This window comes from Myiozetetes cayanensis, unplaced genomic scaffold, assembly GCF_022539395.1.
Source record: "Myiozetetes cayanensis isolate MyiCay16 unplaced genomic scaffold, myiCay2020 scf2-11, whole genome shotgun sequence".
Lineage (NCBI taxonomy): Eukaryota > Metazoa > Chordata > Aves > Passeriformes > Tyrannidae > Myiozetetes > Myiozetetes cayanensis.
Genome location: NW_026087411.1, coordinates 13,049,945 through 13,072,156, shown reverse-complemented (window position 1 = coordinate 13,072,156; position 22,212 = coordinate 13,049,945). Strand labels below are relative to the sequence as shown.

Genomic DNA, 22,212 nt, shown 5'->3' with positions numbered 1-22,212 from the left:
CCCAAACCATTATGATTCAAAATTCTTCCAATACTTTCTGCAATACATGTCTAAGAATCTCCATTTAAAATTCTTTGTTCTGATCATGCTTACATGCTTAAATTTGAATTAGTGTTATTCTAAGGTGATTAGACTTTTAACACCTGATACTTGGAATGGAGTGTGTCCTCAGGTTTTCTGCCACCTAAAGAAAGAAAAATGCTTCAATAATAAGTAGTATCACATTTTTACATAGACTTTTTTTTTTTTTTTTTCCCGCAGGCTTTTTAATTAATAGTGCTCTTTTATTCTGGTTTACTTTAAAAATTTCTTGATTTACTAGAAATGAGACTTCACCAGTATAGGGGTCACCACTAGCAGAATGCATTGGTTTTGTAGAAAACAGTGGGAATTTTGGTGTAGTGGAGTTTTAGTCCTCGGGGAATTTTATTTTATGCATTTTCAAGTTGTTCAGTGTCATGCTGGAGAGACAGGGAGGGAGGAGGGGGAATCTATTTACACGAATTACAGTCTTTGTTCCCATCAACACTCATAATTGGATGAACAAAACGAAGGCTGGACTGGCAGGTACAACTATCCCAGGTAATATCTTTTGAGCCAGAAATAAATTATGAAGTGAATTGCAATACCATGGTGAAACCTTGTTGGGAACATTCAAGGAGGAATGGGGAATAAAATGTTTTTGAGAATGTCTACTACTGGGAAGACTTGTAGGAGGAAAAGACAGTTTTATCTTGGGATGAAAGTCATCCTTTCCGCAGAAGTTTTGGCACTATTCAGAGTGAGTTCCTTTACAAAGAATTTGCACATTTATTTATTACGTTTTAGAGATTTTGTTCATTATTTTTAAAAGATGAAATTTGTTATAGAAACACTGCCTCTGCACTCCAACTTTCAAATTTAGGTGTTTCTCCCACTTAATTTCCTCCTTTAGTATTCTTTAATATTTCTTTAATCTGTTTTATATTTTTTCTCTTCCAAATTGTTTCAGTTCAGTGATTGAAATATACCAATTTCAGCTGCTTATTCCAAACTCATGTTAAATTGTCACGTTAGCATCATTAATTTTCAAAAAATTAGGATATATGTATGTAAACTTGGTTATGCTACTGAACTGCATGCACTAAGGGGGAAAAACGAGCTGAGTGGGAATCCTGGGTGAAGCAAAGACTGCATAATTGGTTTTATGCCAGACCTTCTGCTTTTCACATAGGCAGGAAGGGGCCAGGGAAATGTCAGAGGTGGAAATCAGGGCAACACAGTACTTCTGCAGAATTGCAAAGTGACCACCAACTGTAGCCAGCCTGAGAAACGGCCAGTACTCAAGCTGCTTTAAGACAGAAATGCCCGGTTCTTCTGCCTTTATAAAACACCCGACTGAAATCTTTCTACACCCAAAAGCCTCAGGATTGCTACTGCATGTTACAGGAGGAAATAAGCTTAATAGCTCACACTGACCAGTCCCTGCCCAGAGCTCTTTCTGTGGGACAGGGCTGAGCTGGCTGTAAAGCTTCAGCCTGGATAGTCCGATACACCCTTTCTGCGGCAGTTTGGGATTGGGATTTCCTACTGGTCCCTGTGCCTGGAAACCCTGCTGTCACCTACCTGGTGCAGTGGCACCGTTCCTGCACCGACACAGCCGAGGGCCACGTGCTGTTCAAGATCTTTTGGCCAACTTTCCTCTATGGAGAAGAGGAACATACATATGCCACTGTATGCTAGGCGTGCCTTGCTACTACAATGACACAGTTCACCCTTTTAAGAGACTGTTTAGTTTGAATTTTTTTTTTTTAATTTAGTGTTTTTAAGTGCATCTATAAATATGGGGTTTTTTGCATTGTTAAGGATGAGGTAATTTTTTGCCATTTCCCTTATAGTGCTCTAGCACTACAAGCAAAACTTTAAAATAATTGGTGGGAGTTAAACAAGCTGGCAGTCATCTGAATCCTCAGGCAGGAAAAAAAGTGATTTGGAGCCATTGTTACAGCACATGGGCAAGGATTGTTGCTCCTATTTTTTTTTTAAATGTGGGTGTTTTTCTATGAGGCATTGCAAGTGGAAAAGATGCAAAGCTGATCACACTGGAAACAAAAGAATGTAAAAGCTCATACTTCTTAGTAATATTGTATGTCCAATCACCGACTTTTTGATTTAATCTATTACAGAGGTGTAATAAATCATGATTTTCCCTGTTGCAGAAAGTCTCATGATTTGAAAGGGAGAGGGAGAAGAAAGAAAAAAATTATCAGTGAATTTTGCAAAAGAGGAGAATTTCCTTATTGCCATAATTCTGAATTAGTCATTTATACTGTAATCACTCAAGTTTTAAGCAATAATGTAAAAATCAACACCAAGACAGTCTATAGCAAAGTGTTCTTTGATTCAAGAATCCCATAAGGAATTAAAATTCTGAAAAGATGACATAGGCTCAATCAATAACTGCCTGAAAATATCACGATATATGGGGGTTAAGTGACATCATGCTATGTGAAAGAAATTAAAAGATAGTCTTTTCAGTATTAGCATTATCTCTTTTTATTAAGATTAATAAAATAAGTTGAATGTTAAATCTTTACACATCTGTTTTGTTTTGGGAACAAAAAGTTGACAGTGTCTACCCTAAGGAATTTACAGTCCAAGCATCAGCATGATCAACTGCACATTCATAGAAGGCAGAGAAGGGAAATTTTATCAAAATTAGTTATTTTTTAATCCTTGTGTCTGGGCAGTTTAATTCATTCCTTGTTTAGTGTTGCAATTCAACTTACATTGGACAAATAGAATTAGTATGGTATTTAGTAAATGTTATATGCTAATCAATTAGTTTCATTATAGTTTTCTATATTCCTTAATTTCTTGCTTACCTCAAGTTGAAACTTTTTGTAAATTGTGCCCTTTGTTAAATTAAGTCCTTACAGGCTGAGTTACATGGCTGTTCATAACACTATGATGTCTTTGTTCAGATGTATTTCTGGATTGCTATTTCTACTGATTGTCCCAATAGATGTAGTTCAGAATTTAGAGATATGCTTAGTTTCCTCTCAGTACTGATTAGAGTCAGGGCAAAATTATGAACTCCTTACTGTACATGGAAAAGCATCGAAACCAATAGATACCACTGCTGGTGCTGTTGTGTGTGCCAGTTGGCTTACCACTCTTTTATTTGCATCTGGACACGCAGTGAGATCTCAGCTCAAATGCTCGAGCTGTGGAACAGCTAGCCCACCTGGGTAGGAGGAAGGTGTTACCTCTGTGTTCCGTTTCTGCCAGCATTAGCATGTAACATCCCGGTTGTCCAGGTAGGTGACTGCACACAGGACATAGTACCTGGTCCTGTCTGTCCCTTGCGAGGTGTGTTGGTCATGTTAGCTGTATTGCTGGATGTGGTACACGAGTTTTTCCCTGTCCAACACGTACCACAGTACTGCATTCTTAAAAACCAGAGAAGAGGGAGGGTTTGAGTTGTATTTATCCCTCTGGAATTATTTCATACTGTGAGAATATTCTGCTGTAGATAAATGTGATTTCATTACCATGCTACTTTTGTTTTATGCTTCTGTGTGTGTTTAATGCTTACAGTGAGTACAGATTCTTGGGAATAAGCCAGACTACAAATTGATAACACAACCTCCACAGCTGGCTTACTGCACTGGGTCGTGCTTTCTGTGGCACGCTTTGTATAGAGGCTTGGCAGAGCAGAGAATGTTGGTGAATTTGGTGAATATAGTGCTAACATATGATAAATAACATGAAATCTTCTGTTCAATTATTGGGCCATATATTGGGCCATAGCCTTCTGACAAAGAAAAGGAAATGATAATAGCAACTGATGCTGCTACTGCAACTATTACAGGTGGTTCTTCCCCCTCCCTCCCCAGTTCTATTTTCAAAATCAGTCCAGGGACTGTGACAGCTGGTACCTCCTGTGCACCTGGAAGCATAAGGGAGAATAAGCAGGGATCACACATACGCTAAATCAATTTGTAAGAGAAAGTTGCTGGATTTCATAGCTTCTACTGCAGCACTTACCTCTGTTTCTGTTCTAGATAGTGCATAGTAGCTAACCTTTACAGTAACAGACCCAGTATGTTGGCTTTATCCTGTTGACTTTCATACCTTGACATGGTCATTTAAAGACAGCAGGGCCGAGGCTGTCTGTCGGGATTACAGCTAACAGAGAAGGTCAGAGAAGATTGGAGAAGGTCAAAGACAGGCAGAGAGAGCTGGGTAGACAGAGGACAGAACAGTGAAGAAGATGGGTGGAGATGAATGAGGAAGAAGGAAAAAGGAGCAGGGTAAAAGAGAAGGGCAGAGAAGGTAGAAGGGCAGAGAGAAGGATAGATAGGGGCAGAAAACAGTGGAGAAGATGGGTGGAGAAGAAGAGTAAAAAATTGCACGAATACTTGGACAAAGTTGAGGATGGAATTGCACTGGAAGTGAGCAGAACTGTATTAATACAAATTGCAAATCACACAGTTGATGACATAAACCAATCAAGGCAAAAATAAAAATCAGAACCTAAAACCAGTTCAAAGTACAGCTCTACTACAAATAGTACAGACATCACCTTTGTGAAGTGGCACTGACTGCAGTGGTCCACAAAACTGTGATAAACAAAGGATTAGAAAGATAAATTGCATACCTTTGGCTTTTTCTCACTTTCTTCAAAGTTGCAACTTTCCTTGCGTATCCTTCTTCAGTAGAATTTCCTGTGTTTGAGACTTGAATTTGATAACAGTTTTCCAACCTGCCTCCCTTATTTTTTGTGTACTTTTAGGAGTCTTCTGCTTTAGAATTTGTTTTGCGTTTGTCTCATGAATTCAAACAATTTGAAGTAAGTGTAAGATAAACTCTGCCTCAGATAGGTTACTCATTGAAGTCACTAGGTCTTTTTCCTGACTGAGCTAAGACTGATCTATTCTGAAGTTCATGTTGAGGACATAATTAACTGCTGATAGAGGCTGGTAATCTAGGCAAGGACCTAACAGTAGAATGAAAAGGAGTTTACAGTAAAGAGGAACAGATGTACTTTGTTCTCATGTTCCAGGACTATGTTTTGAATAAACTGATTTCACTTAGTATCTGAATCCGGGAGTGAAAAATGCCATCATCTATATGTCCAGTGCAAGAGAAGTTGGGCTGAACTTCCATTTCTGTTCTATCCTGATTTGTAATGGCTGTGCTTTCACTGAAACTGAAATTGTGGTTTTGAAGGTGGTGTTTTGTTAACTCTGGATCCTATTTAAAGTAAAATATTCTGTGCAATTGCTACAGAGTGTTTGGATGTATTTTCAGTAAAAATTTCATGCCAAACCCCATAAAGCACTTAATTCACAGAGTGTGAAGTTCCTAGGTGCAGAGGAACAGGGATAACAGAACAAAATGTGATGGAATATTATTAACTCTCTCAAAGCAGGATCTGCTGCACTTCCAAGATGTAGTTCCCTTGGGTGTCAAATAACTTCGAAGGCAATGAGTGAACCTTCACAGTTGCCTATTTATCTATGCATAAAGCTTGCACCTGATCGTTCCATTGAAATCCTTTTGTGAACTTAGTTCCTACAAATAAACCCAATTCTAGGCTTCGTATAGAAAATGTTATTATGTCAAGAATAGTCAAGGGAAATATCGCCACAAAAACTACTAGATGAAAATATTATATATTCCTTTCAGTTAGTTCTTATTTTGCCAGTTTTTGCAGTCTACCTTAAATCTCTGCATTAACTTGAATATGTTGTTAGCTTCCCCCCCCTGCCCCGGCAGTTCTACCATGAGTAGCATTTGATGCTGAGTTTGTAACTTTAAACTATGCTTTTTGCTGAGTGTTTGCTCTATGGTGTTGTATTTCTGTCTGCAAGTTTTTTGTTTTTGTTTGTTTCTTTTTTTCCTTTGTGTTACATTTCCATTTTTGTCCTGTAGTATTCCTCAAGACACTTGTTAGCTTATTTTAGTTATTCTTCTGTTCCATATGTAAACTGCTTGATCAATAACCCTCTTCACTTGCTGCAGGATTTCCACCTTATTGTGCTTTCAGCTTCTGAGATTCTGTGTTATGGGATTCTGCCTTGGCTAATGCACAGTTGTCTAAATCTGCTGTGTTTCAGATCATTACACTGACTTTAATTTTGATATATTTGCATTTTACTCAGTTCTCGTCTTACTCTTTTCCCTTGATCAGTTAAATTACTATCTGTGCAGTGTTACATTTGTGCTACTGCTGGAAATACTAACTAAAGGCTTATAATTGAAGTGCTATTTACAACTACTGACCTCCAGCTCATTTCTGATTTCACTGTGATGTTGACCTTTTATAGATTGCACTGTTGTAAATCTTTGAAGTGATTCTTCTTGTCATCATATTTCTAGTAATTATGATTTGCATTGCATTAACACCTAGAAGCCTCTCCCACCTTACCCTTGTTGCATAAGATGACCTTTTTTATGCACTAATTCACATACGGGTAACAGAATACAGTTCTTTCTCTAAAGAACTTATTCTGAAATGAAGATGAATGCTTACCTCTGTTTCCATTCTTTAAATATCAACCTCTGAATTAATGAAATTGCTCATAAAGGATTCTTAGACCTAGAAACTATTTTCTTCCTTTTCTAAAATCAGAGTCTTCTGTTGAACTATTCTAGGCTATGAAAAAATGCATAAATAAAGATAAATAAATAAAATTGTTTGAGAGACCCTATATTTGCGTAAAGGTTTCTCAGATTTTGCTCAAGTTGGACACCGCCATCAAGGAAAGCATTATCTGAATATTGGGCTGATGTTTCTTTTTGTTCATATTTCCCCTCAATATTTAGCAACACAGAAACAAACCTGCAGCTGATCCTTACCCTAAGCAGCATTTTACACAATGTGTTTCAAGATTACAGATATTATTTCTTCTCTGGTAGCTATGCTATGAGAAAGTTATGCTGCTTGGATGTGATGCTCAGTGTATACTTTCCCAGTGTACGTGACTGGAAAGCAGTTATAAATTCTGTTCATAGACTTGCCTAATAAATGAATTTGAGGTAGGATACTAGTTTCTTTAATGATAATATTGCTTAAAAGTCTGTGTAAAGAACTGACTGTTGACTCTAATGACAGAGGATGCTGAACAGATAATGGCATCACCTGCATCTTCATATGTGGTTTCACACTAACCTCTTATATGTGTTTTTGTGAGGTCTTCATTTATTTGATTAGATAAATCCAGGTAGGCAGACTGAAAGTTCCTTTTTTGTCTTGCTAAACTCTCAGATAATTTATGTCAATATTTTGAATATTGTCCTAATGATGTTTCTGTTTTCACTGAGTTGTAAAGTACCTGTGAAAAGCTACATTTTCACTTTGAACTTCTACTCTTTTACTTTCCTTAAATGCTCTTGTTTGTGTGTTGAGCATGTGTTGGAAAGCTTCTCTGCTCCTTAACTGCCTTTCCTAGACAATTTCTTATGTTTGTATTACGTACTCTTTGTTATGCACTGACTGCAGCAAAGTCTTTTTCACTTCTTCATCTTCCTATGAAAGTATTCTCATGCCATGATCAATCTTGCTCTGAGCATGTTTCTTTTTTCTTAAAAAGCTATTTTGTATAAATATAAGTTCTTTAATGTATAAAGTATGGTTTATTTATTTTTTCACGATATTAAGAAATGACAGGACAGATCTGGAATAGCCAATTAGTTCTAAACCACAACTGCTGATGTGCAGAATAATATTAATACAGACTGAAAATTCACGCTTTAGGAAAGCCTTGTGATGTTCTGCATAATATACAGTGTTTGGAGAAGGCTAAACTAATCCTCTCTTTTGGATATATTAATGTTTCTCAGATGTCAGTAAATACCTAGTCTAGGTGATTTTTCTGAATACACGTGGGTATTTTGCTGATTTTATATGTATTTTAAGGCTGTGGAGGACAAAACAGTAATGACTTTTTTGAACATTACAGAACCTTACACAAGTTATATTGGCCACCATTGTTCAAGAATGAGGAATAGGGAGGCAGGATGGTTTAAGTGATGGCTCTCAGGTGACATCTCTCAGTCACTGGCTGAGTGCAGACTCAAGGTCTCCTAATTTTGAATCTCTTGATTTAACCACTAGGTATTGCACTGTTCCTGACAAAGCATCACTCTGTAAGTGAGGGATAAAGTGCTACTAATACATCAAATCTTATCAAATGACTTTAAAGTTATCTTAGCTTTCTTTTCACTAAGGTTTGCTGTAAATCTTTCCTACTGGGGAGTAGCAGGACTTGTGTCCTTGCTAAAAGGGGAAGATTGATTTACTATATTCATATAGAACCAGCAGATTCCTATGAGTATGCAGTAATGGACTGGAATATCCTTTAGCTTTTACCCCTGTGCAACACTTCAGGAGACCTTAAAGCCTGGAATATGTTAGAGAAGTCCATTTGATAGAAACTTATAAATATGTGTCTTCTCCATAGAATAACAGCATAACAAATCTTTTAGTATGAGCAATATTCTTATTCTTCAAATACCCTAATTGATTGTTCATTGGGCTCAGTCAGCCAAAAGTGGAGAGAAACTTTGTACAGACATCATTAGTTTTTCTCCATTTAAAGATTAATCATGAAGAGCTCTGGCTCTTTAATTCTGTAATTTGTATATTTAATGGGCTGCTGCAGAATCTATGACAGTAATTAGCATAGCCTGAAAACTCATTAATACGCAACAACATGATTAATGCAGCATTAATGCAAACATGACTGAAGTTATTTGGGTTATGTAGTAAGAAGATTAAAGCTAAAATGTCCTGTTTGTTTTACCAGTAGTGGGTATAATGGGGTAGCAAGGAAAATAAGAAAAAACAGGTATCAAATTTGTCATTTTAGTGTTAAAGAAACGCTCAGTTCTCATCAAGAGGATTTGGAGTTTTGCCTGATAGTTGGTTTCCACAAGAAGTGTTGCATATTTACCCCTGTCATTCACTCATCATATTCTGTGTTTCTACTTCCTCAGCATTTCAGTTTGATTTAGGTTTTGGGAGTTTCAGATATTAAAGAGTACATTAAAAAATTCTTTGACTTGTGTCATTCTGAATAAAGTTAGACTTTTTCAAAATACAGAGCTTTTGTATAGTCTAATTTAGAAACGATGGATTTTTAACTTCTCCTGCTTTTACTATGATCACAAAAGAAAAGGATCTCTGCTCCAGTTACAGTTTGGGAAAACGTCTGGAAATTTTTTTTGTGTGTACAAACATGTATGTGTGTGTACACACACATATATATGTGCATATGTATGTGACTTTTAGGTATATATATTTTAAATAATTTCTACTAAAAAATTAGGACAACTTAAAAATTAATAGCATTTACTTCATTGATGGAATTACAAACTTAATGTAATGTTTGTGATGATGAACTTGGAAAATATTTTCAAACACATTAAGGTAACAGTAAAAGATGGAGCCTGATCCTGTACCAAAGACAACAAAAGATCTTGTAGAGATTTAGGAAGAAGGCTTGTCATCTTCTCTCAACAAAATGCAGGAAGCTGTAGACCATCACAAAATGTGAAAACTCCTTGTATTCATGACTATGTCCAGGGAAGTGTCCTCTGAGTTCCTTTTTCTCTAATTGCACTATCCATTATGGGAAACTACTTTGAATATTGATACACTTTTGTGAAGCCTTTCTTCGTATTTTTTCTAAGGGTACATTTTCTTATATAAAAAACCATTTAAATCTCTTTTAACTGTTGTGATGACATGAGGCATGCAGAATCACTCTCACAGAGAGAGTAACAGCAAAATGTTAATTCAGTGGGGGTGTATAGCCACTCAGAGTTTTACTCTCCATCCTTCCCCTCCCCAGTTAGAAATAAATTTTATTTTATAATTTCTGTGGGAAAATGTACTTTGATTTGGCAAAAGCATTTATACACAGTTTTAAATGTTAAATAAACGCTTAACATTTGTCATCCTGAAAGGACTACTGAGAGCCTAGTGATGTAGTCAAAATTTTATATACAATTTCTATTCATTTAAGCGGTGTTATGCACAAATAAGGGTTTCCATAAGCATAGGGTGACCACTTTCTTTGCCAACAACACATTTTCAGTTCATTTTATTGGAACGTACAATTATATAATTATTTACACCATTTGATATAACAATGTAAGTAGAATGGAAATACAAATTGCGTTTCTACAATTGTACAATTCTGGGAAAAATTTCACTGAACATGGATGTGCTTCACAGGTTATGCAAAATTCATTTCTAAAAATGCTTTGTGATTTTCCAAGTACTGGGTAGGTTTCTTTTTAAATTTATGAAAATTAACACTAGTCTTGTTGACCACTGACAAGGTTGGAAATACATTTTTTTGGCTGTTCTTACCACTTTTGGATAGAGTTGTTCCTGTGGTTATATGTAAGTTTTGGTGAAGGGTTATGAGACTTTTGAGACTTGTAACAACTTCTGTGTATTTAGTGAGTCTTCTGTTTGTTAGAACTGTTTTGAACTGGACCCCAAACATCTAACTGTAGAGAGAGGTACTTTACAGGTGTTTTTGCTGGGTGGATGGATGGACAAAATTAGCTTTTAAGTATGTCACTTTGCTGAAATCTCTCATCTGTTATTGTAAAAGATGTTTTCAATTGCCCTGACCCTCTGCCTACATTCTCCCCTCAACTCTTTTTCCCTCAAATTTCAAAAAGTCAAGACAATTTTTGACTAATGTAAATAATTTTGTATTTTGAAATGTTGATTTTTTTTTCTTTTTTTTTTTTTTTAAAAAAAAAAAAACACCTAAATTTAATTCAGTTAACTTGAAAAGTATTACAGGAAGAAAACCCTCTATAGTCTGAATTGATAGTTTCTTGGTCAAACAAAACTATTTTGAACTTTTTATTTTGCAAGAAAAAAAGTGTTTAGCATTAGTTAGAAGTTGATTTTATTGCTGTAATATTTATAAATTATTAGTATAAGTTATGCTAATCTAGGAGCTGCTCTAATTTATTAATATTTTCCCACTGACTACCAACTACTTCTTCTAAACTCAAAATAATTCCGTGTGCTCTGTAAACTTGCCAGAAACACAGTCAACTTCTCAAGAGCACATTCCTGGCTGTTAAATAGTTTTGTGTAGGTCTTGTAAGTCATACTGAGTTGAGCTGGGAAACTCTGAATTCGAGTCTGAATCTAAAATGTTGCTGAAGTTCTGAGACTTGCTAAACTTACATGAGGGGGTATAAAAATCACACCATATGCATTTTCTTTATTAGACAAAAAACTGTGTTCTGATGTTTGTGAGGATGAAATTTGAAAATGTTTTCAAATACATCTAATATTAGAGTAATGGTATATTATTTTACTTGTTTTATCAACCTGCTACTAAAAGGGACTTTCAAAATTGTGTCACTCTCAGGGTAAAATGCTGATGTTCTGAATATATATTCTTGTATTATTTTTTTGTACAATGCCATTATAATTAAAGAAATTAAATACATTATTTATAATTGAAGGAATTCTGACAGCTTCTCCAATTGCAACTGTAGTTTGAAATGGAATTAAAGATTTTATTTGAATGACACACTTTAATGTTTAATTTGTATTAGAATTTCCTGTTGACTTTTACCCCAGAAATGATAACAGCTGCTTGTGGAACAATCATTTTTGTCACACAAACAGGTCTGTTAGTTGAGTTCTTGAGTTGCAGTTCAAGATTCAGTTGACTAAAAGTACATTCTTACTATGTCCCACAGATGATCACGTTTTCCATCCAAGATTTAGTAGGGTCTGTAGTGTGGCTAAAATGCAGTTTCTGTAGATGAAAAATTACAGAAGTAATTTGTAATGTCACTATTTTTTTATGGTTCTATCTATCTGTTACATTTAACATTGAAATTAAGGTTTTAGGTGTTCATACGGAACTCTTTGTGAAACTTTCTTGCAAAATCTCTCACTCTCCTCTCCCACACTACAAAAAAAAAGGGAAAGTTTTTTTGGTAATCCGGTGTGGTTTTCAAGTTCAGTGAAACTGCAGATTTCCAAGGGAGACCTATCTGAGTTCAGATCAAGTAAGATCCATTTTCAGTGTTCAGTGTCCATACAACAAAAACGGCATGCATGTAGTTGTTACAAGTCTGAATGGGTTTCTGTTTATGCTTTGTTTTGACCATGAGATCCAACATTAATTAGTATGTTTCTGGGAAAAATATTACTTTCACAAGTTTTTGTCTGTCAGTGAAAATATTATCTATGGGGCAAAAGTTTGCTTATTATTTGGTTCCTCTATTGCACTCACTTCTAGAAATGCATGAAAATATTAATTTTGAGGTATAAAAGTGTTTATTTAGAGTTTGCTTATATGAACATTCCTATCTCATAAGGAATTCCAAAGATACCTGAACTTAAAGGGGCAGAGGCATTTTCTCAGTTATGTAACAATTGACAAATGTATTTAGAAGAAAATAATGGTTCCTGAGACATTAATAATTTATACAAAGCTGTGGCAGCTGTACAGGTAGGACTCTTCAATGTCCAAAGAAAAAAGTAAGCTCCTGCATAACATTTAAAAACTTTTAGAACTACTCCAATATCACTGTTACAAACCATTTAATTTATATTTTCTAACACAATCATTATACAAGAATGGTGTTTTTTCAGAAACTCAGATATTTTGTTTGGGTTTGTCCTTCTGAATTAGGTGTGAGGAGGGATCCTCTGGTCTTCAGAAATGTCTTTTGACAGCTTGATAAAAATACTCTCAGTTTGTTAAATTAACTGTGCTCCCCACTGCTGAGATTAGAGTCCATCAGTCTTGGCCTCTCCAGCAGATACTGCTGCTGGAAATACCTGGAACCTCAAAGTACAGCAAAAGTGTTTATTTCTGAGCCAGGCAAAGCTATGCTTTTCCTTAAGTATGGACACTGTTTGAGTTTTTTACTTGCAGGGGGTTACTTGTGTGCACAGCTTTTTGTAGGTGTTTTAATAGCGTGGTTGACTTTCACTGTGTAGAGACTTTCATATCTGTGACTGCATTGTATGATTTGCATGGAAAAATTGATACAATTAGGTAATGAATAGTTTGATAGAGATCGGTAAAACCCAGTAACTTACCTTGTTCTGTAAGAGCATCTTATGCAGAAATGTTGTGAAAGTGTGGTATAGGTGGATGTTGCTATTGCTGCCTTTTCATTCCCCTTTGCAAAAAATTGGTACAGTAAAGGCGTGGCTCCAACATGCATTCAACCTGAGGTATCTGGATTTGCATGTGAGAAAAACTGGGCCAAATTTGGCATATGTTTTTTTAATTTTCTAATTTGTTAATGTAAGATCATATTCCAGGAGATAGCTTAAAAATAGTCATAAAAGATAGTAATAAAACACCGTGGTTTTCCAAAACTTGTTAATTCATAATTATACTTCTTGAACTTGGTTACATAATTTATGAATTGTTTTGTAAAGTGTCCTTAGATAGTTTCTGAGTAAGTTTATACACTGGACAACAATAAGGTGTTGTAAAAAAACCCCCTGTGTTGTTTTCCTTGTATGTCATTTAAATGACATTTCATGAGCTGAGATTCTATCAGAAATCAAATGGAGGACTATTGATAATGATCTGGAAAGTTCTTAATTAAGCTTAGTTCATCCATTATTTCTTAGGATATTTCCAATTTTTGTTAAAACCATTTCTTTTCCAGGTGTTCTTAGTGCACTTAGAGATATGTACTTATAATAGAACATATATATAAATATACATATGAACACATACATATGTATCTTTTGGAACTGAAACCCTACTATTATTCATAGTAATCTTTGCATGCAGAAACCTCATTACTACTTTCCTGACAGAAATGTTAAGTGACAGGTGTCCTTACATGTAAAACATCAACACTTGTCAACTATACATATTTTAAACATCAACTATTAGAATAGTAGTCTAATATCTCAATTATATTTTCTTAAGCAAGAAGTGACTAAGCAGCATAAGTCAACAACTGCATGCTTCTTTTTACAGATGAGTAAGGGCTCACGGAAATTTCTGTCAAGGGCTGACTCAGTCAGGGTTAGTAACATTTCTCCTGCAGTGACTAGCAAGGACTTTAGGTGAAAAGAACTTCCATGATTTTAGTTTGCAGTGTTACTGCTGTTTCTAAAACAATATTTTGTTGGCCTTTTTTTTTTTTTTTAAATACCAAAGAACAACTTTTGGTATTAACCATCTATTTGCTTTTTCTAAACAGGTATTAAAGTGAAATTTAGAACCCAGGAACCCGATGGTTTGATTTTTTTCTCTGCATCACCTGGCAATCAGGAGGAATACATTGCATTGCAGCTGAGGAGTGGACGTCCTTACTTTCTTTTTGATCCACAGGTACAACAAAAGACAGTATCCTAGGAAAATTGCTTATATCATTTATTTCAGTACTTTTTACATGCTTATCCTTGATTGTTTTTGGTTTGGTTTTTTTTTAAATTTTTTTTTAAAATTTAACTGATACAAGTTTGCTTCTTGGAACCTTCAGTGAACTAGAGATTTTGGGAGAGAAAAACTGAAACACTTAAGCTTTGCTCTTTTATTGTAAAGTGTGGCACAATTTAAGACTTTGTTTTTGCATTTTTATGAGTTGGGTGTTTTTTGTCAGTACCACCAAACACCACTACAGATTAAAACAGCAAGATTTCAAAGGTGGGCAGAACAAGGTTTTGAATTAGTAAATAAAGATTCTATAATTTTAGTAAATTGTTTTTAAGAATCCCATCTTGAGACTTTTTTTCCCACTGAAATAAGCGTGTTGCCATTATGCAAATACAGAAATAATGAGGGAAATATCAACAGAATGAAAAATAAGGCCACATTCCTTGCATTTCTATTTTGAGTATTTTGTGTTTTCTCTGCACCCTGAAACTGGATCCTCTCATGGAATTAAAAAACATTACAGACTCACTTATATTTCATAAATATGCAAGAAATTGAAAGTAATTATCAGATTTTCTAATTATGTTGCCAGAATGTGGTATCATACATATCATATACACGCATTCTTTTGGTAAGGTTACTGCTGCCTCAGTGTCGCCAGAAGGCCTGATCTGGTTGCTCTATCAACCATATCTTCTGTAACACCTTAGTGTCTAATTCTGCATTTGGCATTGTATCTGATGCTCCAGGGGGTTGAACAGAAATGCTTAATGGCATAAAATGGTGGAGATTTAGAGATGCACCAACCCACTGTTAACCTTTGCCTCCTGAACTCTGCCACAGTCCAGGCACTGATGCTCCACGACCATGGGGAGGTGTTGTGTAGCAGTGAAGGTCCTCTTAAGCTCTGGAGCATCTGTGGAGGAGGCATGGTGCTGCACAGAGCCTAGTTTGTATGTGATCCCCGTGCTTGTACGTGATCCTCATGCTAGAAAACATTAAATCTACTTCTGACCCCAGCATATAAATTTCTACTACTTCCCCTGTGTTTACACGCAGGCTTTATCTTATTTTTCCTTGTTGCAAACTGAATCAGTGCATACGTCAAATTTTGGGACCATGCTTAATGTTGTTAATGTTGCCTTCATCCACATTTTAATAGGGACTAAATCTATCCCTTTTACACTTCACTTAACTGAAAAGGAATTTTTACTTCCTTTTCAAGATCCTTCTACATGTAATGGTTAGATTTTTTTGAGGTTGCTGTTTGTTATTTAATAGGGGTGAATGTCTTTCAGCTAGCATTTTAGTGCTTCAAATTGTATTCCTAGCCCTCCTTGCAGATTTGCTCCTTCTGAAGTAGATTTATGTTGACTTGTTTGGACTCAATCCCTGAAAGATGTTGTATTTGTTTGGATCCACAATATTTGGGGAATGGGAAGTCAGGGGTACACATGGAAGGGTGGCTACTTTGGGGCTTTAATTGTTTTCCCCCCTTTTTATCCTGTCTTTTAACTGTAAAAAAGTGCAGGTCTCATATTTAGTCATTAGAGCTTCTCCATTCAGTTAATATTTTCAATAGTTACTATTTTGATTTTTAACCCATTACTTGTTTATGACTGCATCTGTGTTTATGTTTCTGTTTCATTTGAATCAGACAATTCTGTCCCATGCTGATTTTTAGGATCATCACTTCCATATTGTTGCCTCTTCTTAAAAAATAAAAAAATTGTGTATGGTGCTGCTTCAGTGGCTATTCAGAGAAAAAAAGTATGTCTGTAATTCAAGCTATTCAGGAACAGTGTAGATCTTAACAGGTGATTTACTATCTTGAAAGCTAATGCTTTTTAATTTCTCATTAATAATGTGGAAGAGATTCCTGTACATTCTCAGATTCAGAAGTAGGGTACAGTGACCTACATCAATGTATTTTTGTAGTGTCTTTTTCAAAGTCTTTTACCAATGAAAAGACAATTATCAAAAATTTTCAGTCTTCTGTATCCTTACTATGCTGTGCTACCTTACTGTCTTTACCTTTGTTTCTGTGTTTTCTTCAGAGTTTGTTTCTTTTTTCATTTTGCCATGATTTGCTATTCCTGTCTTACAACATCAAGGGATCTCGTTCTGTAGCAGCATTTCTTAATCTTTCATTTGTGCATCACAGTTTGCATCAGTGTGCAAATGCTTTAATTACCTATTATTGACATCCTGTGGTGTCTTAACCAGGTTATATGCATTGTTTTCTCTAGTTATGGTCATGGCATATACAATAAGCATTTATGGCCTTGCCTTTGTGCTCTTCTCTTAAAAATTGCGAAAATTCTTTTTGATGACGACTGTGTCTCTGCTGCTTTTTATCTGTAGCAGTGTGGCATAATATTCTGTGCTCCCTTCCAGCTGTGTCCTGTCACAGGTTAATTATTTTTACCCTTAGTCCCTTTCAGGATGCTGGTATGTATCTTTGCTCATGATCAGCAGTGCGTTTTCTCTTTGTTGTGTCTGCTCTGGGGATAGTCCTGCCAAGTCTTCCTAGTGGGGAGCCTTCACCAGCCTAGCTTCATCCTTCGCTGAGTGTTAATTTCAAATCCTTTTCTTCCTGTCCATTCATACTTCTCTGAGCCTCATGTACACCACCATTCATCCAGCTATTGTCTGACTGTCCCTTTTGTCTCCCTTTTGTGTTGCGTAACTGCTCTTTTATTCCTTCCTAATTGTTTTACTGCCATTCTTTGCAGTTTCTGCTCATGGTCCAGGAAGCATGAGGGGTTTTGCTAACAGATGTCTTCCTTAGTCTTGTCTGAACAATCAAATTGTTCCATAGATCTTCCTCCAAACTCAGAGTATCTGTAAACCTTCAGCTGTCTGTGGATTTTCTTCTTATCATAATGTCTTTACATCCACCCCTAAATTACACAATCAACTCCAGCTAAATTTCTGGTTATCTTTCAGTGGCTGCAGGTAATTTGTTCTTTTTCTCAGAAAAGCACTGAATATTTTATACCAAGTGAAATCATTAAAAGTGAAAATATAAATCCAGTGTGGAGAGCCTTTTTCCTTAGTGATTAGTACAGTCTGGGGATAGTGTATTGAGATTGTTCTCACGGGATGGAGGGAAGTGAATCCAGATCTTCCATTTTAGAAGGCAATCCATTTACTAAACTTCACAGCAAAAATGAGGAACACCAGATACTTTTCTTGTTGCCTGTGTTTCCCTGTTGGTTGTTCTTGTCAGGAAGAAGCTGAAGTAGTAGGCACAGTCTGAGGGTAAGCTATAACTCCACAAAAAAAAGGAAGATGGAGACTACCTACCCAGCTATGAGTCCCAATTAGACCTTGCTCCTTGGCACTGGCAAAACTTCAGTATTTGTTTAGCTTCTCAGTGGTAGGAGTTTGGGTAATGGAAGAAAGTTTGAGCATTGACCGGGAAAAGTCTTTGGCACCTCAGACAGTATCTTTGAAGATACTTATGTGTGGTGTTTCTATGTATTTTCAATGTAAACATCACCATGAGAGAGCGACAGTGATTCTTACTTATTTAGTTATTACTGAGAGCTACTAAATATTTAAACATTGCACGGTTTAGCAAAACCACCCGGATTTCAAAGTGTTGATTTGCAAAATGCATGACAAGCCATCTCACAAAAGGCTTTTTGAATGTGATCACAGAGTGACTCAGATAGTTCTGGATAAAATGTCTTAAAGGGACCTCCAACGCAGTGCATGCTGAATCCTGAATACCATCTTTTTTTGTCTTCCCCCAAAATTAGGCACAGGTTTGCACATATGCTTGTGTGGTCCCAGATTGAATTGGTTACAAATAAATGTGGTTTCTGATCTATAAAACTGTTAATGCTCTAGACTGTTGCCAAACATAATATGAAGAACCACTTATTCAGGCACCTGATCTTTAGAATGCGGCATCGTTTGTAACAATTTTAACGCTAACTAAGTACACTTTGATGAGACAGCATTTAATAAAATGCTCATTAATTTCATCATTAGCAAGGGTATGCTAAGAAGTAAGCCAGTTTCTTATGTCACGCCCAATTAGCATCCCATGCTAGTAATCCCATTAGTATTGTTGAATTCACTAATGGAAAAACTAATGGGCATGCTACCAGGGCACATTAATTGGGCATGACACCAGTTCTGGTTTTAATTATTAAACTACGATAATGAAATGTGTGTGTTTGTAAAATATTAAAATGTTGAAATAGGAGAGAAGACAATAAAAAATAGTATATGAAAAAGTGGGAATTAATATGTAAGGATATATAGCTTTGTATTGTTTTAATGGGGCAGAGGGCTGCTGTACAAAACTCCTCAGTACCAGGATGCTGGCTGAATGGAGTAGGAAGCATGCTGTAAATATTCACAGGAAATAATTTTTTCTATAATCATGTACATATGTGAACATCATCTATATTTTGATACCTAGGATACACGGTGACAGTCCCCAATTCAAAATGTACTGTAAAATGTATTCTGTGTTCATAAATCTATATGCCAAAATGCATTTCCTAATAGATGAATATCACTGAAGGCAGAATACTAAATTTTAACAATACGTTTTTAGTATTAATTAAAATAGGTGTTTTTTTATGTCAACAGGTTTTCTCCATGTGCATAACTCTAAGGTCCTTGGGCCAGAAAAAAATCATAGATGATCTGGGAAAAAAAAATTGCTGAATGGCCTAGTTTGCTTTTGCAAAGTCACAAGCTAGGCCCTCAAATGATAAGGAACCAAATTTTTCTTTACATAATTTTTGAAAATTTTTTTTAAGCCATAAAGTAACTAGAGATTATGATTCTTTAATATAGCACAGTGCCTATACAAGGAAATGTTTTTCCATTCGGTAGGTGCCTGCTGTGTAGGACAATTGTATTTTGTGAATTCAGCAGAATAACTGTGAGTTCTCAGATAGTTCAGGTGGGGTATAAAGTCTTGAGAAAATATTATGGGAATTGTTAGGAAATTAGAAGATTATTTGAATATAAATCTCAGGAAAATTCTTGAAATGTATTGATTTTATTTTTATTACATCATTATATTAATTTATGTGGTATTTTCTTTGGTTCTTTACAATCGTGAGATTTAGTTTGGCAGTTGCATCTGTTATATTACTCTTACTCAGCAATTTGGAAAAGATTTCTCTGTATTTGTCATAGATGTCCCTAAATTCACCTCCCTATGTCATGTTTGTTGTTCATTTTAATAAAACCACGTAAAAATTCTAGTTAAATTTAAATGCATTTTGCAAGCATCCCTTATACCATAAAGCAACTTCAATAAATATCTTGGGGGGCTTTTTTTTTTAATTTGTTTTGTTTGTCTTCTTGAATCTCTTAGATTTTCTTCTCCCATAAGTTTATTGTACTCTTTCATCTAGAAATGTAAGTCCTTTTGATACCAGGTTATCATGAACAGCACGTGCATCTACTGTGCTACAAATACACCTCTTTTTTGGGTTCCTTCCTTTAGACAGGTGCTACAATTAACAATCCTGATATGCAGCTTCTCTCTGTGGATGGCACATTGAATCATGGCCATCAAACTTCACAGCCACAGTAATCCATGAAGTAGTTAAATAGAGACATAATTAAAAAAATGAATAAAAAATAAAAAATCTGAGTGACATGACCCTCAATGATTTGTGCTTCATCCTTGTCTTTATCAGGGGAACTACACAGAGTTTTCTGTTTTTAATAGAAACTGAACTGGATCCTTGATCTTTCATTTATTATTTGAGAAGGTTAATTTAGTAGGGAAATCAGTCCTAAACATCATTCCGTAGTCCAAAAGAAGTTAAACAGAGGACTTCTGTCTTTATTTTATGTTACATGCTACAGATTGCTGTAAAACAGTAAGGTATAATTCTAAACGTTACCTTCATAATATCCTAAATTGGATTCTTCTGTTTATAAAAAGGGATCTGCGGTAGCAGTCACTCCAACTAACGATGGTGGAAAAGTGTACAATGATAACAGCTGGCACCAAATAATTGCTACAAGAATTCAAGCACTGGGAAACATCACAGTGGATGGGCAGTACACAGGTAATCAATTCATTTAAATAAATTTGCTATTGCTCAGGGTACTGCTCACTTGCTTACTTTTCTACTACCTGTGTTCAACCATAAAAAAAAAAAATTCAACTCAATTTTCTCACAAAATCACTACTGTTTTATCTGTTCATCTGAGGTATCTGTCCAATGTCAATCTTTAATGATTTAATACTAAGTGTCTTTTTGTGCTTGTGAATGTATAATTGTGTTAATATTCTGTTGTAAAATAGAGCTGTAAATATTTCCAGGGTATGTATGGGAAAGCATTAGGATATTGTGTCACATTAGCCTCTTTTATAAAATATCAATATTTTGTTATTGAGTTGAAAATCTGTTGAAAACATTGAATAATAGAATAGTGATCTATTTCTTTTAGGTTCTTCCTTAGCAACTAGTGGCAGTACCATTATTGGAGAGAACACAGGAGTTTTTGTTGGAGGACTTCCACAGGGCTATACTATTGAGAGAAAGGATGTAGGTGAGTATGATAAATAAGTCTGTACAGTTTCTCAAATTTTACCTTTTGAGATAGGTTGGAATGTCTATATAGCTGTTTTCATCAGGATTAAAGCATCATATGAGGTCTGTATGCATTTTAATGAATTTTATACACAGAACTGGTATGACTGTGAAACTTACGGGTATGTTTTACATGCAGATTTCCAAATTCTTTTCCAAAATACACATGAAATTTCTTTTTATGAGCTTAAACAAAGGGTTTTGCATCCCACTTGGGTGCAGAGATGCAACATGTTGGCCTTTTTTGGTGTCAGTTTGTATCTTTCATAGATTGTTGCATTGGATTTGGTGGTGTATGACTATACCTGTATTTTACAAATATAGAATTTATGTAGAATTGGATCATTCCTGGCTTCCAGAAAAATCAATAAACATAAGTTTTCATATATAAGTTTGTTATATATGTCAAGCATATAATCTGCCAGCCTATAACAGAGAGGTGACTGCCTATAAAACCAGTATACAATCAGCTGTTCTCATTGAATTAATTTCCAGAATTTTGTTTCTATCCTATTAACCTTGAAGCCAAATTGTTTACTAAGTTTGTGTTCCCATCTCTGATATGAAAACTAGTGGGGTACACTGAAGTCCAACTCCCTTTTTCCTTCTGTATCACTTTACTAAAACCAGAAAGACGTGCATGTGTTCTTCTAAAACATTGGTTCACAAAGTAACCCAGGATGTCTCCCTCAAAAAATGCAGGTAAATAATTAAAGTGAGACTGACTATAAATACCATTCAAGAAAGGGCACCTCTAAATCTGCTTTATGTTTTTGTCCCTGGTGAAAAAGAGAAAGCAGCCAGGAATCATTGGGATTTTTTTTTTATTCAAACAAGGAAAGAAAAACTTCCTGATGAAACTTCTAAATGTGTATTCATCTGCCTTAGCTTTTGCAACACTGTTTCTTCCTATTCAACAGAATCATACCTTTCTTCAGAATTACTGTTTTGTTTAAAGAAAACTTTCCTTGATTCTCCATAAAGCAGATTTGTGCTGTTGATTTGAAAGTACCTGTATGCAAAATCTCAAAAAGTTTAATATTTGTCAGCTACGTAGCAGAAGCCGCTCTCTTTAGGAACTAGACCCATTCAGAAATCTGGATTTAACTTTGAGACCATTTTTATTAAGTGATTGATGGCTGGTTTTCAATGCACACATAGACATATATGATAGGGAGAACATGTGTAAAACATGTAAATTAATTCCTGTGTTTAGTTGCAGGTGTTTGGCT

General features: G+C 35.4%; 1 protein-coding gene across 1 annotated transcript in view; it reads left to right on the top strand.

Moving 5' to 3' along the window:
* USH2A (usherin) overlaps positions 1–22,212 on the top strand; it is a 378,573-nt gene that overhangs the window by 118,075 nt on the left and 238,286 nt on the right. The window contains 3 exon segments of the mRNA XM_050315138.1: positions 14,221–14,351; positions 20,326–20,452; positions 20,838–20,939. Coding sequence (XP_050171095.1) covers positions 14,221–14,351; positions 20,326–20,452; positions 20,838–20,939 — 360 coding nt within the window.